The sequence below is a fragment of the Argiope bruennichi genome, chromosome 3 (genome assembly GCF_947563725.1).
Source record: "Argiope bruennichi chromosome 3, qqArgBrue1.1, whole genome shotgun sequence".
NCBI classification, from domain to species: Eukaryota; Metazoa; Arthropoda; class Arachnida; order Araneae; family Araneidae; genus Argiope; species Argiope bruennichi.
Window position 1 is genome coordinate 133,632,900 of NC_079153.1, and position 25,247 is coordinate 133,658,146.

At 28.5% G+C, this 25,247-nt stretch overlaps 2 protein-coding genes across 3 annotated transcripts; one reads left to right on the plus strand and one right to left on the minus strand.

Annotated features, from left to right (window-relative positions):
• The first annotated feature begins 346 nt into the window (after positions 1 to 346).
• On the plus strand, positions 347 to 17,188 carry LOC129963324 (bone morphogenetic protein 2-like). Of its 2 annotated transcripts, none has more exons than XM_056077628.1 (5): positions 347 to 1,878; positions 5,769 to 5,908; positions 7,667 to 7,808; positions 8,725 to 8,871; positions 16,691 to 17,188. In XM_056077628.1, the coding sequence occupies exons 1-5, from the start codon at positions 1,581 to 1,583 to the stop codon at positions 17,113 to 17,115; spliced, it is 1,152 nt and encodes a 383-aa protein (XP_055933603.1). In that variant the 5' UTR covers positions 347 to 1,580; the 3' UTR covers positions 17,116 to 17,188. The 2 variants fall into 2 exon arrangements, with proteins under 2 accessions (XP_055933603.1, XP_055933604.1); XM_056077629.1 differs by having other exon boundaries at positions 16,721 to 17,188.
• Positions 17,179 to 25,124, minus strand: LOC129963325 (voltage-dependent anion-selective channel protein 2-like). The gene is made up of 9 exons (XM_056077630.1): positions 25,013 to 25,124; positions 23,551 to 23,644; positions 23,309 to 23,443; positions 21,843 to 21,963; positions 20,328 to 20,438; positions 19,637 to 19,753; positions 19,368 to 19,518; positions 18,835 to 18,892; positions 17,179 to 18,091 (listed from the first exon to the last, which is right to left on the minus strand). Exons 2-9 carry the CDS (start codon positions 23,612 to 23,614, stop codon positions 18,000 to 18,002), a joined length of 849 nt encoding a protein of 282 aa, XP_055933605.1. The 5' UTR covers positions 23,615 to 23,644; positions 25,013 to 25,124; the 3' UTR covers positions 17,179 to 17,999.
• Positions 25,125 to 25,247: the final 123 nt, after the last annotated feature.

Consider the following 25,247-nt stretch of genomic DNA (forward strand, 5'->3'; position numbering starts at 1 on the left):
GTCCAAATATTTAAAATTAATTTTTATCAATTGTCAAAATTTGACACGACATTTTAAAACGCATAAAAGCTGATAATCAAATTTCAATTTTTAAAAATCATTATTTTTTATGTGCCATAGATTAAATTTTCCGAGCAATTAATACTAAAGATTTTAATAGATTAAAGTGTAAAAGGTATTTTATTATATTCCAAGAGTTAATTGAACCGCAATACTGTTTATTATAGATAATTTATTTTAACATGTGAAAAATCATAAATTCACCGTTATGAATACTGATAATTAAGTCAACAAGTCTTTCAAGAGTCCGTTTTCATTTTATTAACACTATAATGAAGTAAGCAGCCAACGGATGTATCTGTTATCAAATTTAATTATCCGATCCTTCCCTAACACATTACGAGCAATTAATCTGATGAAAATGTTTCAATGTAACTCTTTGCGAGAATAAATATTCAATCTGAGTGTTCCCATGCTCAGAACGTGCCTGTTCGATCTCCTTGTTGATATTTCCCTCCAGTTCTGTAGACGAATAGCATTCCAAAACGTCTAGAAGGAGGTGAGAGGCAGAACAAATGCTGCAATAAATTCCCATTCCATGTCAACAGGGAGACTTCCTCGACAGCATTTTGAGGCGCCTCGTTCTTTTGCACGTCGTAAAATGTTGACTTCTTTATATATATATATGCGTATATATAACTATTTTTCCCAGGCAAAGAATGGCGACCGGCGGTCGCTATCCAAAGCCAATAAAAACGACAGCTTTTTGTGAGATCTAGTTTCAAGTTGTGTTTTTTCACATCATAGCCCCTTTTGGATTGTTCTGGTTTTTAGGCAGTAACGATCCCTGGATCGGGTATTCTCGATAGTATAAATAGTGGTTGGAGATCTCGGCGGGATTAAAAGTGGCGCAACCAAATTTAATTCTGAAGAATCAAACCTCCTTCCGGCAGTTGTAGATTTAGAAAGACATCTATCTCCCTTGTAGTTCTTGAGTGATTTGGCGAATCCGCTATCTTCATTCTGGTATCGTTTCTACGAACAAAACTGTAAGTAAAACCAGAAATAAATCCATACCGGCATCAGAATTATTGCTCGTTATTGTTTTAAAACCTAAAAATAGTTTTTTATTGTGAAAATCAATTGCATCAAACAGCATGTAAGAACTTCGTTCCGAATAACAGAACTGAAATAATTGATCCAGTGTAGGCAAATTGAAATAATATTACAAAAAATATTATTGTCAACTGACAGATTTGTAAGAAATGGATTATCGAATGCCATGGGTAGAATTCTATAATAGCAGAAAATTTTTTGAAACGTGTAATTATCCGCATATTTATGATAAAATGCTTCAAGTTGCAGAACTCTGATCAACCTTCATCTGCTTCCTGCAAGTTTTAATAAAATTTCCTCTGCAGTTCGCTTGAGTTTTGCCAACAAAAAAAGTCAAGAAATCAGTTTAAAAATGAATATTATATTTTCAAATATACACATTGTTCGTTCGTAATATAGAATATCTTTTTCGTCTATGTAATAAGTCCAAAGAATTTTCACCAGATCTCAGTTCCGTGGAAGTCATGTACAACAAAATAGTCTATTTGCTTATTTTCTGGCTGATCCGGGGAATGAATATTTACATATGTAATGGTCTTCCACATGGAAACATTGACTCTAACAATAACCACACAGCTGAAGCTTTACAGAGACTCTTACAAGTATTCGGATTGGAGAGGCACCATTCGCATCCTAGACATCACCCTCATCCTCCCCAGTACATGCTGGATTTGTACAGGTGGCTTGCTGAAGGATCATCAGACGAATCTCTGCACCTGCATCACAATGGCGCGAATACCGTCAGGAGCTTCTATAGCAAAGGTAATGAATTCATTTTTACTGTAATTAATAGTGTAAGTTCTAAAAATTAAATATTTAATTTTTTGTAGTTATTTAATAACTAAGATTTTATAAAATATTCAGTGATTAATTTGCATTATTTTTAATAAGATTCGGATTAAACATCAAATAGATGTCAAAAATATTTTTATTGCTTGGATTTAATTTTAATAATTTTTTAATAAAGTCAAGAACGGCAAATATTATTTCAAGAAAAAAAGTTGCACGAAATTCTTATATTATAAACCTCTTAATGATTTTGTTTCCTTTATTATATAGCTAAATGATTTCTCCCCTTTTAGTAATGTTGTGCGATATTGATTAATTAAGAAATTTAAGAATTGTCTAAATATTTATAAACTATAAATCATCGAATTATTTATGAATATTCAATCGATGCTATTTGCATATAAGCATTCAATAATCGGAAAGTTGCTGAAAAATATTTATTGCACATAAAGATGCAAAAAATGCAATAAAAAATCTAAGATTTTTCTATAGAGCCTACACACAATTTGGGAAGATTAATTAATTAAAACAAAATAAAATAGACTGCATGCCAAAAATATTTCTAGATATCCAAAATCTCTAACTCTTAGTAGCTCTTTCTTACTTTCATAATGAACATCTCTAAAATATAGAGTTAGCATTTTTTCTTAGTATCGTTATATATGAGGTAAATTGGATTTTATTTTAATGTGAAAACAAACATCAATCAAAAATTTATTCTACGAAGGCTTTCTATTTAATACTTTCCTAGTTTTAAAATTATTACTCTAGTCTTCGTTCCTCGGTTATTAATAATCCCAATTTCGAACTGAGTAGACGAACCGAAGATAGACAAGTTTAAAATAAATATCATTTACATTCAAAGGCCTAACACAATTTTTCCTTCAATTTTTATAATCCAATGCATATAAAAACAATTGTCACTCCAGTCAGATATGTTGGTTTGCAAATAAAATATTTCAGCACAATTTCAATAAATTTTTAATTACATTTGTGTTTTAAAATAAATAAAAAAAGAAATTCTGACAAAAGCAACTATTATTAAAGTGATAAGACATTCTGAAATTTAATTCAGAATGCATTAGAAATGGTTGGAACCCGACTGAAAAAAATACAGTCGGTCTATATTAAAAAGCAGAAAATATATGCATCATTTAGTCTTTCTTAAGAATTCCTTCTAATAGCTGAATTAATTCGGTTTGAAATTTATCTGCATATGTCATTCTAGTGACAATTTGTAGCCCAACTGTGTTATTTTCAGTTTTCAAAATTAATTATTTCTTAGGATGTTGACAGAAATTATTCCAAATTTTAACGATTTCTGTGCAGTTTTTCCATTTTTAATTTTAAAATAATTATCACAGGAAAGAGATTTTTATACTGTCTTAAAGGGAAAACAATTGCTAAAAAGTTTTCTATTTAAAGTTCGTCAAATTTTTATTAATCCTAATCGGTTATTCAAAGTTGCAATATTCTGTTTCATTGAAAGGAGAGGGAAAACCTAGGCAGAAAAAAAAGACCCTCTGGAGACAGAAACACCTAAAAAAAAAAAAATAAGAAGAAGAAGATAATAATGTTTGGTTTACAAGGCAACAATCCCCCCCCATGATATGAATAATTACGGTTATTTCTATAACAATATTGGGTAGAGAAAATGGGCTTTCAAGGGGGGGGGGGAGGAGATTAAATTTGTTCAAACGGTTCAAAATACAGAAAAATATAAAGAAAAGAACTTTCATTGCAAGAGAAAAGGATCGAGCGGCAGTTTTGTTTGTTTGTTTTTTGTATGTATTGCACTCTTAAACTTCTAAACGGAAGGTGAATATACTTATTATAATAGTTAATTATAAAGAATTTGTTTGCGTAAAATCTCATTTTTTGAGAAAGAGAACTATATAGACAAACTTAAAAATCAAAATTTAACCAAATTAGTAAAAATACCAAGTTAAATTAGCAAAAGAATATAAATAGAATCAAAAAGGAAGAAATTAAGAATCCGGCTTGAAGACTTTCTCAAGGGTCACCCTCAGGCAGGAATTCAAATTGAAGATTGTAATTTATTGTTTTATTTCTGTAAAAAGTGGTTTATCTTTAAGGCCACAATTTCAGGGGATTTTCGGGTCACGAGGGGTCAATATTGTTGAACAAAAGTCAGACCCCTCACAGAAAAAATCCCTTGTTTGAATCCCTGCCTGAGTGTGACCCTTGAGAAAGTCTTCAAGTCAGATTCTTAATTTCTTCATTTTTGATTCTATTTATATTCTTTTTTACTAATATTAACTTGGTATTTTTACTAATTTGGTTTTATATATATATATATACACACACAAGAATTGCTCTTTTAGAGTTATAAAATGTAATTAAGTTTTTAGATTTTAAAATATTGTTACTCTGAGTAGTACTATGTATACCAGAATATAAATAAATAAATAAATTTTTTTAAAAAATTGGAAAGTAGTTCGCTATTTAAATTTTAAAAAATATATATAAATAAGAAGATATAATGAAGCAAAAATACTATTTTTTTCTATAAATTTTACTATTTTTGCTATTTACATTAAATACAATTTGCTATTTGCAATAATTTGTTATTTACAATAAACATTATAAGAATTCTTCAGATGCCAAATTTTAGAAAAAATAAATTAATCAGTTTTCATTTAAATATTGCTTATTGTTTAACAAAACCAGTGGAAGTGGTCTCTCCGAAACTTTTTCATGTCCTTTCTAATAAATGTACTTGTGTATTGTTAATCACATGGCGTTGGAAAACAATAGTTACGAAATAGATAGTTACCTTGCTATATTTGGCGATTAATCACTGGGATGTAGTTAGTACAAAATGTACAGAAAATTGAATATGTATTTTGGACATCTTTTTTTTTTTTTTTTTTCGACTGATAAGTATCAAAATTTGACATAGAAACTATAGTTCTAAAGATAAGATCACATGCCGAATTTCCGAATAATTAAATAACTGCGTTTTTATGAGTTATTGCGTTTATATGCATACGAAATTACAGACCGACAACTGGTCACACCTTAGATAGATTTGGTTCAAACTTTGATAAGAATATGCAGTTTAGACGTTGAAATTCGGTATAAAATTTTATCTGTGTTCTTCTTATGTTTTGGAGTTATACTCGAACAACCAGACAAGCAGACGTTTTCTGAGCGAATTTATATCAAAATTTGATGGTTTTAAGTCTATATACCAAATTTCATCCATCTAGTTCTAAGCGTTTTTCATTTATCGTGCTCACAGCAGACAGATATGATGCCAAAAATGTGTTTTTCAAAGAGGACTGGTAAGTGAATATGTGTCAAAATCTTGTTCGAATTTTTGACGATTACAATACATTTTCTATACTTCGTAAACGGGAAAATAATAATAATAATAATAAAAACAGTGCAATCTGAGACGTTAAATTCAAATATGAGATATTTTTTCCAATACGGAGCAATGAATTGTAATGCAAATTATTCTGCAAACTCAAGGTCTACTTTAGAGAACCGTTCTTAAATGAAATAAAAGTGATCATATCCCACGTGTGACTTTTTAAAAATTTCTTTTTATAAAATCAAATGAAATAAATCTTTCATTAATATGAAATCTTGAATCCGAACAAATCCTTTAAACTTTTTCAATTCATAATCTATTAATCGCAATTTGGAGCAGTCTCAGTTAATCTGAAATGTGTGGTCACCTTATATTGACAAAGTTTACTTGAACAAATAAAAAGTGTTGATGGAACGTTTACTTTAAAAAGCTTTGAGTTAATATTTTTATTCATTTTACTTTAAACTACTATATTAAGTAAAATTAAATTAAGTATGAAGTAAATTCTTTGAATATTTTTCAGAATCTTCTGGTGAAAGCAATCACTATCAATTTAACATATCAAGTGGAATACCAGACTATGAGGAAATAGTAGAGGCCCAGTTTCATTTTTTCACCAATTTTCACACTCACAGATCTCATCAAGGCTCTCATGTAATACAGGTAAAAACTATTCAATTCAGCTAAATCTTATCATCGGATCAAATTTGTTAAAATAACCTAGCTTGAATAATGCCGATACCTTATTGTTGACTTCCAGACGAATGTACATTTAAGTTAATCCAAGAGTTCACGCACTAATAAGCTGATAACGTCTGTTTAGTAACTTCGGAATTATAAGGATAAAACTATCTCACAAGAAACGTATAGAGAAATTATTTTCTGAAAGGATTTCGCCTTAGAAATTGATTTACATTTGTCCTACTCGAGAGGGGGGGAAAGGGGGAAAGAAGAACATTAAAGACCCCAAACCAATTTTTTTAGTCATCGATACACGGATCCTTTTTTCAAGGTTAATTCATTTTTTTTTTTTTTACATGCACTAGCATCATATAGTCAATGGTATTTCCTGAACCCTCTTTTTAAAAGAATTAAAACTATCCTTAAGGAATAATAATTTAATTCAATATTTTTTCTTAAACCTAAGGTAAATTTAAATCCAATTTCGTTGTGATGAAAAGGTGTTGGCTTCATAGAATCTAGTCGAACCCTGTAACTTCTGTGCCATTACTTATCGCCATAGTTTAATTATTTTGAACATAGCATTTAAATTGAGTTAAAGCGAATGGCAACCCATTTTTTAAGCAACTCTGTCCAAGTTGTCAACAAGAAATAAAGTTGCAACAATCTCATATGAATCAATCATAATTAATTAACCCGCCAGACCATTTTATCACGATACAGTAAAGTTAGAATCTATTAATAAAATCATTCCGAATATATTGACTGGAATAGATTAAGTCGTAAACGCTATAAGCAACTGGCTAAAATCAGTTTTGCACTGACTGAAATTTTGTGGTACTTTTTATTTAATGGAATTTTCTGATCTGCTAAAGAAAGTGTTCCTTATTAATCAGTGTCTTGAAATCTTAACAATCTTTACGACATATACGTCTTAAATTATAAATTTCCATTCCACAATCGTAGCATTTGTTGTCTTTGGTTCCTGGTTTTTTTAAAAGATCGAATTAACTGTAATTATAAATGCCAATGTAACTTTAAAAGACATGTCATGTAACTTGTAAAGACATGTATGGTGAATTCGTTTTATTATACTATACTTTTCCCACTCATAACCATTTTGATTTTTAAAAAATAAATGAAAAAAATGCCACTGTCCATTTTATGAAGGAAAATTCTTTTCCAAGATCACCCTATATATTTAAAAAGGGGAGGGAGAAAGACATTGATAAATTGTAAAGTAAATTAAATTGATAAATTGTAACTAAAAAATGTATTTATAAATTTAATTTGTATTATATGTTTCAAAATAACAAACAATACAACACTAACTGTTTCTCGTAATAAAAAAAAAAAAATGACAGAAAACATTAACAGGGTACGCGCTTACAGTTTAATAAGATCTGATATAAAAAATGGTTCTACCTCTTCAAAAGAAAACGGTAAACTGTCACAAAAGGGCAACAATTCTATTATTGTTTTCTGTTTTAACCTTAGTGAAATGCCAAATTAATGATAGAAATGTCAAGAAAACATGAGGATAAAATGCATCAGCAGAGAATAATATTTTTCTATTTAAAAATGTAATTATTGAATTATTCATTGAATTATTTTTATATGATTACATCAGTGAATTGCATTTAATTTTAAGTGCATTAATTGAAAATAATTAGTAATTTTTGTATGTTATATTAGAAATAAATTTGAATAAAAATACTAATAAGGTATTACTTATTTCAGATTCATTTATATGATGAATTTCTGAATTCAAGCTCCACACTCCTGGAAGCGCGATTGATTAGCGCGCATGCGTCAAGCTGGGAAGTATTCAGAATTACATCAAGCGCAAAGAGATGGATGCGAAATCCACATTTTAATAAAGGTATAACAATAAAATATTCTTTTTTTTTTAAATATTTTTCATCTTTAACAATAATAAATGCGATTGTATATGTCTCTCTCTCCCCTCTGGTACTGCACAGAATACATCTTTAAACCTGTTTTTACCAATTGGAGAAGAATACATTTTGGAGTGTGACAGCATTCAACTTAGAACGATTTTTTTTTCTCAAAATATTGTTTCATATTTTTATTAATTAAAAACTGGGCGAAATTTGAAAAACTTTTCAGTGATATCATGACAAGAAAATGACACCACTTTAGAAAATAATCTTACTTATAATACTGGTTTAATTATCATGTGTTTTTTCTTCTTATTTAAAATTTTTTTTTTGAAAATTAGTTGTTAAATAAGATTGCAACTGGGATTTTTGATGTTGAGAATTAAAATCTATTAATTATTCAAATTTTACATCAGTATTTTTCCATTATTAAAAATTTGGTTAAAAAAACATTTGCTTTTTTTGAGCATTAATTAATTCCAAAATAGATTTCCTTTTTTTTTGTTTATTATTAAATAATATATTTTTTAAATATCCTTTTTTTTTATTTTGAATAGTTTGTCTGAAATAATTAAGATATTTTTAATTTTTCCCTGATATTTTTAAAATAGTTTCCGCACAAATTATAATCTTTGTTATTTTCTTATTTTTTAGTTTTATTATTTAATAAAAAAAAAGTTAAATAATTATGATTTCCCTTCAATTAGTTTTATAGACTTCAATTTCTTAGGCGACTGAGCTTTCTGCCAAATACAGTTCGCTTTACAAAAACAATAACAACAATAAAATGAACATTAAATTATTAGAACATATTAATGATATTAATAGCACCTATAAGAGATTCTATTAATAATGTTTATACAATCTATCAATAAAATTTTATTTGCTGTCTTTTAGGGTTAACCGTTGAAATATTAGATGGGTCAGGTCGAGCATGGAGAGAAAGAAGAATACACCGTCTCCAGAATTACAGGCGACCCATCCTCATTATCTTCAGCCAAGATACGAGGACTTCATCCCACCGTAAAGTTACAAAATCTCACAGTAAGTACATTATTCTTGTTGAAAATGCCAATTCAATTATACCAGTGTAGCACTGAAACTGTATAAGGAGTAGGAGACTATAGGATAGCAACTACGTTAAAAATTCGTGTTTTTTTTTTTTTTTTCAAAAATTTTAATTTTTTTTTTAATGTAATATTTTTAATGTTTGAACAATTTTTTGACAAAACCGTTAGAATTTTGTTTCTAAATCCATTTTTTGGGGAGTTCCATTGGTTTTTATGTTTGCATTTATATTTGTTCTATTGCTATTTAACATCTTTAAATGATATTTTCTTAAACTCTGTTAAAATTTTCTTACGAAATACTTCATTAATTAAACATTAATATTTCAAATTTGGTATAGTAATTTCTAGATATGTTCTGCAGTTCCTGAACTAAAATATAAGTAATCTGTTCATTAGAAATATTCTTTATCTGTTTTAAAGCTTCTCAATGTTTTGAAACAGCCATAGAAGTGTTAAACTTATTTATTAATCGAATTCCAGTATTTAAAGAGTGGAGAGAAATACAGCTCGTTTTTTGAGTTCAAGCTAGATAATATATTTCTTAAACTATCTGCAAAATTTTAAGTAAATCATTTTATAAACTTGTGAACTAAAAGATTTTTGCTTTACATCTGTAATTAACCAAAAGTAAGTTTTTAATAAATGGAGCGCCTAAGGTTTTATAGTATTATGAAAAGAACTAAGGAGGCATTTTGGACTTTCTTTTTCGACTGATTGGCATTAAAATTTGATATAGATCTATATGATTACAAATAGACAGGCTACAACAACCTTTGGATAAACTGAGTTCAAAATTTATTTTAATACTGAAACTTTCTGTTTAATTTCACCCATTTAAATATTTACATCTTTGGAATTATAGTGCTCAGATACAGATGGATGTACAGACAGACACGTTTCCCACTGAAAGATTCTGTCCAGAATTTCCAAATTTTTAGTCGTCAATTTTCATTAATAATTTTTATTAATAATTATAATATTTTGATTTAGTTTTAATTTCTCCAAAAATTAGGCATAATCGTATATTTATTATTTCCCTAAAAGACATATTGTAATTTTCATAGGCCATTTTATTTTATTTTTTTCTTTGTCAACTTTTATTTATCCAAGTAAAAGAATCACAGTTCATAACACTGAAGGGAATTGTCTATCGAGTATTATGATGCCTTAAATTCTTCTCGTATTAAAAAATCTAAATATGCTATCATTCTATTCACTAATATCAGCTCCGTGAACAACCAAACATTGCTTTTCTCTCAGTAATTCATCCACAGATGCTATATTCCAGCTCGGGATTTAGTTTAATTTATTTATTTATATTAACGTTCCGTTTTGAAGTTACTCTAAAACGATTTTTTTTTTTTTTCAAATGGAAACATTTTTTTTTTTTTTAATTTACTCAGATATTAAACAAAATCCTTCTTCAGCTTTCAAAAATGAAAGAAAATCACGTATTTTAATATTTGATGAAACAATGAAAACGGTTTGAATTTCAGGGCAAAAATGCAATCTATTTTTAGAAATCAGGCAAAAAATTATTTTAAAAAATTGCCAAAAATTAGGAAAAAATTTTTACGACCATTCAATAAGTATCAGGAAAAATGCAATTAATTAGGTATCATTAATTAAGACAATTCAATTTTGTGCAATAATATTTGCTGAAGTTATCGCAGAGAAACATCAGAATTCAACTTAATTTTTTATTAATTTAAATTCTCATTAAATTTTTTTCATTCCTTACTAGGTGCTTATTTCAACACTCCAAGGTGTATATGTTCCTAGTTTGGTTGCTCTAGGTCAAATGATTTTGCCTGCAGAACACTATCACACACAATTATTAGTATAAACTAAAGATTCTAATTAGTTATATATCCTTTATTTATCAAATGTATGCAAGTATTGCATGTGCATTTTGATTGATTCACTCGATAATAACTATGACGCTCATTTAGTTGATGATATTAATCAACTCTTATTTTGAAAATAAAGCTTACATGGCAAGCCACCTGAAAAAAGTTGAAAGAATTTATGTGTTGTTGTTTATTGCACTTGTCATTGACAAGCCCGCTGACTACGTCAGCGATTTTAAGCCGAGATTTAGCGGCTCTATTTTCAGTAGCGCTATCTAGGGCCAAGTGTACGTATTAGCTACTCATGCGTCATATCCCTTTACAGGGGACGAACTTCATTCAAACATTTCATTTACTTACCCATAGATCGTGATTCAGACCTGAATCAGAAAACGACCATCTCTAATCAGTGATTGCCTCTAACGTACCATCAGTGGTAATGTCTCGACTTGGAGGACTTCGTGGCTACGACAGCTACATGCACTAGCCACTATATACACGGGGAGTCTTCAGCTAGCAGGGTTCGAACTCACAATCCAACGCCCTACCAACCAAGCTATTCCTGCTCGAAAGAATTTGGGGTTCGATCCTATTTCCTATTTTAGGGGAAGAATATATATACAGTACACTCCCGATTATCCGCGGAATTGGGTGGCGCGGCCACCGCGGATAACAAAAATCGCGGATAATCCGAAAAAAGCTAAAAACGGGTATAGCGAAAGAGAAAACAGTCATTCCAACTTTGAAAAATCATTTTATGTACAATAAAATGTAAAATAAACAGCAGGAAATGTTTAACTAACGCTTAATATTTTAGTATATCACTCAAAACTAACCTAAAATGCATTTTGTTAATGAAAACAGAAAAGTGCTTTGTACTTACGAGAGACGTCAAGGATACACAGAAAAATTATTACATATGTACTGTTTTAATACTGCAATGTATTATGTAATTACAAAAGCATAACTGTAAAACTACATCTTTTTGAAGAAATCAGGCATTTGAGTTTGCTTCTTGCTTTGGAAGCATTTTCTCTTTGCTTGGAAGCAATAAATAAATAAATAAAAAATACTTAGTGCGGCAGGCGCGGATAATCGGGAGTCTACTGTATAAACCAAAATTTGACATAAAACTATGATTGCAGACAAAATCAGAAACCAAATTTGATACCTTTTATTCATTACATTTTTAAGTTATTGTGTTAACATGCTTCTGAAAGTACAGACCGACAGGCGGTCAAACATCTTGCTGGATTTGGCTAAAAATTTGTTAGGTGTCTATTTTAAAGATATTAAATATGTGTACCGAATTTTATCTATCTAGCTCTCTTTATTTCATAATTATCGCGTTAACTTATATTCAAATGGCCGGATAGACAGGCTCCTTTTAATATATTTTGCTCAAAATTTGACAGAAATTTGCAAAAGTGATGTAAAGGTCATATCTCAAATTTCACCTGTCTATTTCAAAGCATTTTTGAGTTATCTCATATTAGTCATATCGCCAGAATTCTTGATGATTCTAGTATCATCCATTTTGTCACTAAACGGTCGCTCGCCAAGTCCGAGGGTCATTGATCCGGCATCCGATTAGCGTCCAATAGAGCTAACCATAAAACTGTCTTTCCTACGATGGAATAAAATGTGTTCGGAAGCAACATTGCAGATTCGTAACAATATATACCTTGCTGGGTGAGAATGTGGACTTCGAAACCAGGAAAAGACCCAACTGATCCCTGCAGTTATAGACCCATATCCCTACTCCCCTCTGGCAGCAAAATTGCTGAACAGATAATTCTCAATAGATTAAATAATTACCTAGAAGACCATAATATACTAACACCAGAACAATTTGGATTTCGCCGTAACCTATCTACCACTCACCAATTAATTAGAGCTGTAGAATTCATTGAGGAAGATTTTGAAAATAAACAAAAAACTGCAACTGTTTTCCTTGACATTCAGAAAGCTTTTGACAGAGTTTGGCAAGATGGCCTTATTTACAAGCTAATTAATTACAACATACCCCCACATATTATCAAAATTATAATTTCTTACCTCAGTTATAGATCCTTCAAAATCAAAATAAACAATGAATTTTCTGATGTAAAACAGGTGTATCTCAAGGATCTAAACTAGGGCCAATTTTATTTTCCTTGTTTATTAATGATATCTCCAAGCAAATTAACACTATGTTGTGTATGTATGCCGATGACACTGCAATACTAGCTAAAAACAAAAATCCTAATTTCATCACCATAGCTTTAAACAGACATCTTAAGTCTCTTGAGGACTGGTTCGTTGAATGGAAAATTGAAATAAATGCTAGTAAAACTGAAGCTATAGTTTTTAATAAAAATAACTGTAAAAAGAATTTCTCCCCAGTTAAAATTAAAAATCAAATTGTCCCGTGGTCTAAGGAATGCAAATATTTAGGTGTTATTCTAGATCGACAATTAATTTGGAAACCCCACTTTATTTACGCATTTAAAAAGTTTCGAGACCTAACTCGTAAATTTTATCCCTTTAATTTCTCGAAACTCCAAAATGAGTAGACAAAATAAAATGTTTATTTACACTGCCTACTTGCGTCCAGTATTAACTTGCCCTTTGTAAAATCCCTAAATATAAACCACTGCAAACTCTAGAAGACCCCGTAATATACTTCTTTAATTTATGTCCCCCTTCTAATTTTTTCTTTCTAACTTTTATTATTTCAAACTCAAATTAAACTGTATCTCAATAGCCAATTCTAGCTCAGAAGCAGTAAAAACTCACAAAGCCCAACGGCAGCGTACTCCCGCACCCTCACCCTTCTACCAGACAATCACAATGAGGCCTGACACTCGCCCAGGGGTGTTTGTGGGACCCCAAAAAATCCCCGGAAACTTTTACGGACTTACTACCGACATTTTGGAGTTTCGAGAAGGGGGGGGGGAAATGAAAAATTACGATTATGAAGTATTGAACGACCTAATTATAAAAGTTCAATGAATTACTTTTTTTGCAAAATTAATAACCATTAATTTTGCAAAATTAAGACCTTTGAACCCAGGTCACATGATCGCACATCTGGTCGAACGAAGTCTCTCCCTTTTTTTTCTGCCGCGCCTACTTGCCGAAAAGAATCCAGAAGAGAATGTCCGAGAACCGGGGGAATGAGTCATAACTCGCAATAAGGAAAGAACAAAAAAGAAGTTTTTTCCCCCTTTTCACGCATTATCACTGCCTTTGGAGAAAGAAAGGAAAAGTTTTCACCACACACACTGACCTTGCGTTTTCTGCTTTCAAAGCAAACAAAATTACCCAGATCAAAATAAATAATTCATTATTATTCCTACTTCCTTTTGAACGACGATCCCCGGAATTTCCGGGTATCGAAGTTCAAAATCCCCGGAATTCCGGGGTTTCCCCGGAGCACAAACACCCCTGCTCGCCATCTCCAAATCTAGTCGAAGACGGCCACGGCAAAGTATTGACCGTAAAGCTCTGTGAAGTCTCTCCTTACCGGGGCTAGGCGTCCCGTCAACCCAACCATCTATCTCAATGTGGACTTCGAAGGGATTTTTTGAAATGTCAATTAATTAAAAATTAAGCTGAATTTTGGCGTTTTCCCTCGATTAGTTCAGTAAATATTATTGCACAAGTAAATATTATATTTTTCCAAAATTTTCTACAAGCCAGTCCGTTTGTCTTACAACTACAAAATATGGACGCTATATACCATAGAGGGTGGAAATATGCACGTCGCAGCGATTTTTTTTAAATTTTAATTAATCAAAATCAAGCAAATTTTTTGACGTTTTTCCGCGATAAATTCTGAAAAATTACAGCACAAAAATGAATTTCACACTATCTCAAAATTTAAAAAATTGTCTTTTTAATGATACTAATTTAATAGTCTCGTGCATTTGCCAAATTATATCATTTTTTTAAAGACATATTTTTTACCTACTTTCCAGCAACAGATTATATTTTGCTCTTCATTGTTTCATCTAACATTTAACCGCATGATTTTATTTCGTTATCGAAAGCTAAAGATATTACTTTAGGTGAAATTCAGAAGATGAACCCGATATATATATATATTTTTAATAGCACTATGAAGTTACGCAATTTTCTCCATTTGAAAGGTTTATGTATACGATAAACTTAAGTTAAGTAAGACAATTAAAATAACACGGCTTTAACGTATGACAGACACGAAATTTTAAACGATAATAAATATAAATAAAATCACCGGCGAACCAGCTGGTCGTCAAAAGCGGCTAGTGCTCAATAAAGCATGAGTCTATTTCGATAGTCAGATTTCTATCAAGAGAACAACTGGAACCAAAACTCTTAAATATCCAATGGCAGAGGGAAGGGAAAAAAGAACACCGAGAGAACGAAGGTGAATTTCGGACTGGTGTGTGCGTATGGGGAGGGTGATTGCCTTCTACGCCATGTCTGCAACATTAGTACTTCTAAATGCAGGAGGAAATGGTTGATTTTTTTCCCTTCAATCGATCAATGAGTTGAGTGTGCAATCGATTTTCATGGGCTGCAGGGGCACTCCGACGTGCGTTTCCCTTAGTTTATATCCACTCTTATTTTTACGTTTATATTACTCCCTCTCCCATTTTCGTCGATAAGCAAATTCGCAGGCAAACAAAAAGCTCAAATAAAAAAAAGAAAGTATAAATTTTAAGAACAAGTTTAAAGGGTATTGTAGACCTAATGAACAAGCCGACACAGATCAGCACTAGAAAATGTTGCATGTTGTCTAGGGAATCCATATAGTTCCATACTGTATGTCATCCATTTCTTAAAAGCATTTTTCATTAACAACTGAATATTAATGAAATGTTGCGTATTTTCAATGTAATTTTTTTTTTTTTTTTTTTTTTTTTGCGTAATTTAGCTTTTTTTAGAGCCTGTGCATGAAATTTGATTTCATTCTCTCCATTAGATTTAGTTGCACACAGTTTCAAATTGGGGGAGTTATTTTAGGGGCACTCGCTATGGTAATGCAAATAAAATGCATTAAATCACAGTCAGATTTATTATTTTGGACTGTTTTAGCATTTGGGGTGAAAGTAGTAATTCATACATTTTATTTTTGACATTACTTGCAAAAAACATTTTTGTTTTATGTAGTTTGCATCTATTTAATTGACACTGAAACATTAATATGTTTTCATTGCAATATCTACTTTTTGTATATCCAATTGATATTGATATATATTTCCACAGCACTCTTAGAACCTGCAGCATTTTATAAGCTTGTAATGCTGTTATATATTTATTCCCCCACCTTTTCACAAATTTTTTATTCATTATCACTTTATATATTTTACTTCTTTAGTTTGACTAATTTTTGGCATTTTCCATTGCTTTATTTTGCTTTTGATTGGCACCTTTTTTTTTGTATATTGCATTTACATATAAATATATTAATTATCACTTGCATATATATTCACCAAAAATCTGTAGTGCATGTACAATGCACACACACAAACACAAAAACTAATTAACAAGAAATTTCTATACTCACTGGCTGAAAAATATAAGAGATTAAGAAAGTGAAACCTTCAGTAGTCAATAAAATTAAATATATATATATAGTTTCAAATTTAACTTCCAATATATGTATGACACACCTAATTAATTAATGAAACAAGAACATCCTAGCATTATCTGTGCTAGTTCTTTTTCTTCTAGAAGGACTACTTGTAGGAATGTAGCATTAAATTAACCCTTAGAAACAAAAAGTAGAAAGCATAATAACAGATAAGTCTTCTCTTAAACACTGGTTAAAATAATGGATTATAGTAAAAACAAATCAGTATTCAATGCTAGTGGTTCTAGTATTAAAATAATAATGTTTTCTATACTATTTGTATTATGCTCAGTTTATCTCACATTGGAGCAAACTGCTCACCTTCTGTCTTATTTTAACAGATTCTGAAAGTCTTGCTTTTCAATCTGCAGCAGTAAACCAAAAGAAAAGAAGAGATTCACCAGAAGAAGGGAGCATGAGAAGTCCAAGATCTGCAGTTTCAAGTTATGGAGATTGTGCAAGACATGAACTACGTGTCGACTTTGAAAAACTTGGTTGGTCAACATGGATCATTTCACCTAAATGGTACGATGCATATGTTTGTGCTGGTGCATGTGCTTTCCCTCTTGGACAAAACCAACGCCCCTCCAATCATGCAACTGTTCAAAGTATAGTGCACGAATTAGGTTTAACAGCAGGAGTAGGAGCTCCTTGCTGTGTTCCAACTGAGTTACACTCTGTTAGTTTGCTGTATTTTGATGAACACATGAATGTTGTACTCAAACAATATGATGACATGGTAGCTGCTGGATGTGGTTGTCAATGATTTTCAAAATAAATTATTTTTGTACATTTGGAATTTTAAAAAAAAAAGAACTTTCAAACATAGCATTGTTCATATACTTTATTGACTGTTTTACAGTTGCAGCTTTTGATTGACAGCACACTAAACATACACTGTATGAATAAAAATTGCAATAAAACTAAAAAGAATGCAGTCACTGATGAACAGAATTTTTTCTTAATGCTACTAACTTAATTATTAAATAAGAAAATTTTAAAATAAAGAAAAATGACAGCTAATGATTTGGAACTACCACAAATTCAAAGAAAATTCCTATCCTAAATTTATAAACTGAAAAGAATAAATAAATCACACGCAAACTAAAAATTGTCAGTAGACAGAAATGCAATATTGCAAAAAGAATTAAATGGGAAAAAAAAAAGATGACTTTTTAAAGAACTAAAAAATGAATGCACAAAGAATATAGATTTCTTTTAATTTTATAGTTCCATTGTTTTATTTATATGGAGAAGATATATATCAATTAGTTGCCCTTTGTAATAAAATAAAATATACTTTAACTCCAATATAGAGATTCTTAATTGAGTGTAAACAAGCTTCACACTGTTCAAAAAGCCAATAGGAAATTTATAATTCATAAAAAAGGGATGAATTACTGCTGATTTTTCAGAAAGCTCTTTTACACAATATCTAAGTACTTACATTTCCTAAATATACCTAATGATTGATTTTGCTAATTGTTGGTTAATCATACTGATAAATAAAGTTAGTTTCTACACACTGGTGTTTATGCTGTGCGCACATAAAATGCATAAAGAATGTTTCAGAAGATCTACACAGACTGTAAAATAAATAAAAAGTATTTTTTTGAAATTCTTGGCTTGTACTGTTTGGTTAATACTGTTTTAAGCTTGAAGATCTACACCAAGACCCAGCTTGTGTCCACCTTGATTGAAGCTTCGGCCATCTATCATAGCTGATAATGTGAGTTTGATGCCTGAAAAAAAAAAAAAAAAAAATGAATGTAAGAAGAAACCAATAAATGTATACCTTTTTTCTAAAGATAGTTTATAACCAGAATTAAGAAAATTTATATACAGAATTCTAGTCCAACAAAATTTAATCAAAACAAAAGAGTGTTCAAGGAATTTGTTTTAAATATTAATTTCAAAATTCAGACCCTAAATATAAAGTCATACATTGATAACTATCTAGCACTTGAATCGCCTTGAAAAGAATGCTTTCTACGTTTATAATGCTTGAATGTACAAAGAATGACTTTCTTTGTCCCTGCCAGTTGAAAAGTTTATTTATTTATTTAAATACTGAAAGCTTCAAACAGATAGTTGAGTTAAATACAAAGTATGACTAATGCTTTCAGTAAAATGATAACAAATTTTAAAGCAAGATTCTTTAGTACTACAAAACCAGGATAGCAACTAAAATTACTTTTACATTTACAACAATGGTAGAACGTCAATTGAATTTTTACAAATATTTGCTCCATATTTGAATATGATTAAATAACCATTATCATAAAATTAAGTTATATTGTAATATATTTACATAATTTCAATTATCACTTGTTACAAAGACATCAAAAATATAATTTAACTTGGTATATATAGTAGTAATGACTAAATTCATTACTTGATTTAAATGATTTATAAATGTTCATTTCTTTTCAGATTAGAAAGACTCAATTTCATTGAATAACTTTTTTATTCAAAGCATACTCACCATCTCTTAGCTTATGAGTAATTCCCAATCCAATCTGACTGTTATTATTGATTTTTGCCTATTAAATAAATGAAACAATTATATTATATTATATATTACTTAAATGAAGCAAATTCAAAAAATTATATTAATAAAGACTGACAAACAGCTTATTAATGAAATTAAATTATAAATGAGTTTATTTAATATTTCAGAACTATAACTGTTTATCATGATTTTTTTTAAAACTTATACAAAGAGCTTTTAAAGTAGTGACATAATAATTTAACAAACACTTAAAAATAAAAATTTCAACAAAATTTTTTTTTCTTTAAAAAAAGTGTCCTTTCTTGTTTTTTTCTTTCCAAGTTTAGAATTCTGGGGCTTTTAATAAAGAAATGTTTACCCTCCTTTCCTGACTTTTACACAAATTGCACATTACCAATTGGGATTGTGATTTATAGATAATTCGAAATAAAATGGCATAAAACAAAATAGAAACCTTTAAAAATAATAATAATTTAATCAAAAGTAAAATATTAATTTATTCTTACCCTTAAAGATGTATCTTTATCAATACTGTAAACACAACCTAATCCAAATGAAGTAGCATTATTTCCTGCAGCCCATGCCAACTGTACGCCAGTTTCCAAATTTGGATTGACTTTTTGATAAATTGCACCACCAAATTCTTGACCATCATTTCTGGAAAATTAAAATATAAAAGATTTCAATCAAGTGATTTCCTTTTGAAAAAACTTAAAACTAAGTGAGAGATTAAATCCAAATCAGCAATTACAAAAAATGTAGATGAAATACTTACACATTTGTGTGCAATACAAAGTCATCAGTTGAATAACCAACCGCAAAATTGCACTTGGTGATTTTACTCTTTGCAGAATCAAGAACTCCATGAGCACCAAATAACCATCCCTTTAAACTATCATAACAAACACATTGTAAAAAAAAATATCTTAAATGAGAATCCAACAGATTTTATTAATTTTATTCCAACTATCATTGAGAAAGAACAATTCAATTCAACAATGTTTCAATTTTAAAACCAAGGATTATAAATGTTCTTCATTTTGTCACAAAGGATAAAATGTCTTTCGAAGAGTATAATACAATTTTGAAGTTTAATATAATTTAAATTCGATTTTAAAAAAATTAAACTACAAAAACAAATATAAAGCTCATATGCTTAAATTTCACATTTCCTTGTCATAATGAAATTGAATTAAATTAGAATTATTAAAGACTACATGTTAAAAACATGAAATATATTTTTAAATTTAATTATATCTAAGATGAAACATTCTCCCAAATCAAGATTTTAATTTTAAAAGACCTTGGAGATGCAGAGAATTGAAACTATATAAAATTTGATAGGAGGATTTTGAATAATAGTAATCCCAGCAGGAAAAAAAAAAAAAAAAAAAAAATCTGCACAAAGATGCAGTTCTGAAACATGATAAAATGAAGATAAACATTATTTTAACAAATATACATACCCTAAAACTGTTGAACCATGAAGAACAGGGCCTTTAAAATCAAGATCAACATCAGCATTTATGTGAAAGTTCTCTCCTTTGAATGCACTTTTTAGCATACCAGTTTTCTTTCTATAAGATATATATAGACAAGCATAAATAACTATAGGTGAAAAAATATTTTAAAGTAATGTGAAATATATAATATTTGAATAATTATAATTCAGACTAAATGTAAAAGTTCATAAGAAAATCTCTTTGTTATAGTTTTGTATAACAATAAAATATTGGTACACAGAGCTTTTAAATATTTTTGTGTCTTTAAAATATGCATACTAAATTCCATAAATTATAGTTTAGGCAAATCTTAAAATTATTATAATCAAACTATGATGCATCTTTAATTGCATTGTAAAGAAAAATCAGATTTCTATATAGGCAGTTATTTACAAAAAATATTTTTTACTAGAGTTTTTGCTACATAGCTTAATTTCTTATAATTCCTGGCCAAATCACATCATGATTCCTAAATTTTTAATAAATTCTAAAATATTGCAAGCAGATAAATTAACTTTGTAGTTTACCTAAAAAATACACATCAGTCATCAATCTACACTTTCTGTGTCAGATTACTTGCTTCAGTGGCAGATTTAGGTATTTTGGACCTCTATGCAAAGCACATTATGAATCCTCTTTGAATTAGTTAGCCAATTTAATTTCACATTTCTATATATTTTTAATTTAAGTTATTTTTAATATTAGTTATTTATTAAAAGCAAATTATCCTTTAATTCAATTTATCCTTTAATTCAATAACTTTGACAAAGTGAATGTTTTTATTTGTTCATAATGATTGAAAACCATGTAGCAATTATGCTTACACAAAAATGTCATTAAAACAAAGTTCAATATAATAACAATATGATCACAAAAAAGAACTAACCAATTACATTTTATATGTTAATATTATTCTCAATAATTTATAACTAACCAATTATATTTTTAATATATTTAGTTATTTGGCAACAAGAAAATAGTTGCAACCATAGTTTTTAATCAAACTGCCTCAATCCTTTCTCAATTTAATGACCCTAGTTAGTCTGCATAGCCAGAAATTGGAACTGACCTGTTTTGAAATTTTTAAATGTTTAAACTATCAAAGTATATGGAATTAAATCATAAAGGTCTTAAAGAAATTTCTTGCAAATGTACAGATAACAACCATAATTTCTTCTAAATTAATTCAATGCTAATGTTGAGCCAGTAAATTAATTCTACCAATTTATTAAATTTGAATGATTTGAAATTTTAGCAAAAAGTATGCTTCATAATAAACATTTCCAAATTACTTATTAATAAAAATTTGAAATAAATAGGGGGAGGGGGGAGTGATACAAAAATTTTATTATGCTACAGATTTATAAAGAAAACTTTCAATTAATTAACTATAATAATTAAAATCTATATGCTACCTTAAGACAGAAATTTAATGATTAATTTTACGTTAAAGAAATAACAAATATTCAATATACTTACCCAGTTACAGGTACAAAAGTTCCATTAAGAGAAACTTTTGATCCTTTTATTAGTTTATCTTCAATAGATAACTCGGAAGTCAAAACATTATCTGTTGTCCATTTTTCCTTTAGAATCACACCTGCAAGCAACCAGTTTAGTTTCATAATAGATTAGAATTACATCTTCTTTGAAAGGAAATGAATTTGTCTTAATAAATTAATCATTCTAATGTTGCATCTTATGCGCCCTTAATGTATGTAAGATTTTTTAATAAACTGACATCTGATAAAATGGCCCAAAAATTAATTTGTTTTCAAATCACAAGATTTCCAAGATTTTACAATTTACAAGATTTTCAGATTACAAATTTGATTTCATAAAGAAGAAATTGAGAAACAGTGAATTTATAATATATATGCAATTAAACACAATTTATTTAGCATTTTATACTTTCCCAATTCATTTTATACATAATAGATAAACTAACAGTAATTAAATTTTTTAAATAAATATTCTTGATAGAAACATGCTTAAATTAGGTTTATATAAAGATATTAAAATGAATTTCCAATCCAAAATATATTCTTGTCCATCCTTTGAGATTTATTATTCACTATGTCATCAAACAATTCTTCCTGTATCAGATTCGTTGGTGCATCTATTTTTGTAGACATACTTTTTTATGATTAATTTATCTCAGCTGAGTAGATATATCTACTTTTCTAACATTTAATTTATATGTTACAAATAATTATTTTTAAATAATTATGCTTTTTCTTTTCACCTGTTGAAACTTATAAATTGTCTAAATAATATCAAGCTTATTTTTAAAAATTTTTTACTTGTGTATCTCCTAGTGAGCTCCATATTTACCCAGCAATTTTCAGATTAGATCAAATTCCATTGTGCCTGAAATCTTTATGCAGCTGACAATAATTAAGATACAGTTATTTACTTTATTTATTCACATGAATGAAAATAAAATGGTTAATAACAATTTTTAAAAATTCATCTCTCACTGTAATTCAAATTAATGAGCTACCTTAAAAATGAAGACATTTGCTTGAATGTTTCAGAGTCTTATTTCTGTCAATAAGGAATAAGTTTTTATCACTTCAGATATTTATGAATGGATTTTTAAACATTTACTTTAAATTTTACATATTTTACTGTCACTATATCAGTATTTTTTTTAAAAAAATACACAATGAATTGTACTTTATAAGAAAATAACCAATGACAAATTGTAAATGGGATCTTTAAATCATTCTCTTTGATTACAACTTAAACACAAATTCTGTTTAAGTTTAATATATAAAATGAATAATAATGTGGAATGACTGTAAATAAATATTAGACAAATAATTTAAAAGTTTCCAAAATTTATGACTAAATTATGAATTCTTCCTTTTTTTTAAGATGCAGAGGGATTTTTTTTTTCTTTTAATGAAATAAGAATTTTAAAAAAATCAATAAATCCTTACCATGTTCTGGAAGCTTGTATTTAGACTCAAGAGATGATGTTACTTTCCCAGTTTCAGTATTTGAGGAGCCACTAACAGAAAATTCCATACCACCACTAGTTTTTGTTTTGCAGTCAAGTTTTACAAAACTAAAATCTACAGAAGAGGAATCACAAAGTTTATGACTAATATATAAAAAGACAGACAATTATTGAAAGAAATGTAAAGAATAATTTAATAAAAATATCAAAGGAAAGACTTACTGTAACCCTTGCTGAATATATCCCGGGCCTCACTGCCCATATCTGCAAAGCATGGTGGAGCCATTTTGTTTTTATATCAATAGGAAGGTGAAATCTAAAATGCAAAATAAAAATTTATCACATTAAAATGAATGTGTGAGCAAGATTGTAAATTAATAATTAGAATACACAGCAATACAAGTTAATAGCCAATTTCAAAATTTAAATAGAATATTTATTTAAAATTTAAAAAATTAAAATTGGGTATTAAAGAGCACAGATATATAAAAAAAAAAAAAAAATAGGTAAGAGATTTGAAGAATTGAAGTTTGGAATGTTAAAAGATGCTAATCAAAATAACTTCTAATAAAAGTAATATCTTCTAAAATAATATTCTTTTCTTTCTTCTTTAAAAATAAACTAATACTGTATTTTTAAAAGTTATATGTAGATCTAATTAGTTAAAAAAAGAGACAGATATAGATACAATGTAAAATAATTGAAATTAATTACCTTTTTTAATTTTTAAATAATTTTGTTTAGCACATTTATTTAGACATTAAAACTGAAAAGGAAACAACATTGAAAATAACAATATTATTATCAAGAATTAAATACTTTAAAACTTATTTTTAAAAACAGGTCGGAATTTATCGCATGGTCCCTCAAAATACTTTTATTTATATTTCTAAAGATCAATTTTCATACAATCCTAAATCTAGAGAAGAGGTTTTGATACCATCTTTTATATTTTGTTAAATAAGAGAATTAGTGCAAACAAAATATTAACCAAAAGTATCATAGTCATGAAATTTCTTATCTTCAATATATAAAATAGAAATAAGTGAATAAATGAATTGGCAAACATTGCATCTCTGAATTTTAGATATTTAAGAATTTATCAATCAAAAAAGTACAATGTACTAATTACATTTTAATAACAGTAATACAGATCATAATTAAAATTAACAAGCGCAGAAAAATATATTTTTTACAAATCTGACTATACATAACAGTTACAAGGCAGAAATACCATTCTGGTTTCATTTTTACAAAGTATGATACATTTATAAGAAATATAGAATTTTATACTAAATATTAATTTGTTATTTAAGTTAAAGGAGAAATTTGTTACTAACTACGATTAAGTCTTTTTTTTTTAATTACGAATCATTTAAATCCAAATATCTCCAAAAATACTAGTAATTAGTTAGAAATAATCAAACTCACAATATTAAAGAATTATCATTGGATACATCAAAATTAATTGTGTTGTTAATACAGAATTAAATAAATATTATCAATTAAGTACAAAGTTTGAAATTATTATCACTTTCAATTAAATTCTCATGATCTCTGAAGCAAGCCTGTTAAAAAGCATTCCAACAACAAGATTACAACAAAAATTATAGATTAATATATAATTATAAAATAAAATGATATAATACTTTCCACTGTAACTTATTTTAAATATAATACTAACCACAAAATTTAATATTTTAATCTAGACAAATAAATTTCGACGACGAATACCCAAAGTTTTACAAAGGTCTCTCCTTTTCTCCTGAATTCCACAGTTAACAGTTAAGTACGGCGCGGTTTTCATTGATTATTTTGTAACGGGCAATAATCATTAGTTTTTATTTGAGTAAACTTGTTTTAAAAAATAGTAATAATATTTTTTTAAATTTATCAAGTAGAAAGCATTTTCGTTAACG

Bases quoted from the DNA above. Each gene is read 5' to 3' on its own strand.
- LOC129963324 (XM_056077628.1), top strand. From the start codon at position 1,581: ATGTACAACAAAATAGTCTATTTGCTTATTTTCTGGCTGATCCGGGGA. The intron at 5,909-7,666 runs GTAAAAACTATT...TACTTATTTCAG, and splicing joins AAGGCTCTCATGTAATACAG to ATTCATTTATATGATGAATT. The intron at 7,809-8,724 runs GTATAACAATAA...GCTGTCTTTTAG, and splicing joins AAATCCACATTTTAATAAAG to GGTTAACCGTTGAAATATTA.
- LOC129963325 (XM_056077630.1), bottom strand. From the start codon at position 23,614: ATGGCTCCACCATGCTTTGCAGATATGGGCAGTGAGGCCCGGGATATA. The intron at 20,439-21,842 runs GTAAGTATATTG...TATATCTTATAG, and splicing joins ACTTTTGTACCTGTAACTGG to AAAGAAAACTGGTATGCTAA. The intron at 19,754-20,327 runs GTATGTATATTT...TTGTTATGATAG, and splicing joins CATGGTTCAACAGTTTTAGG to TTTAAAGGGATGGTTATTTG.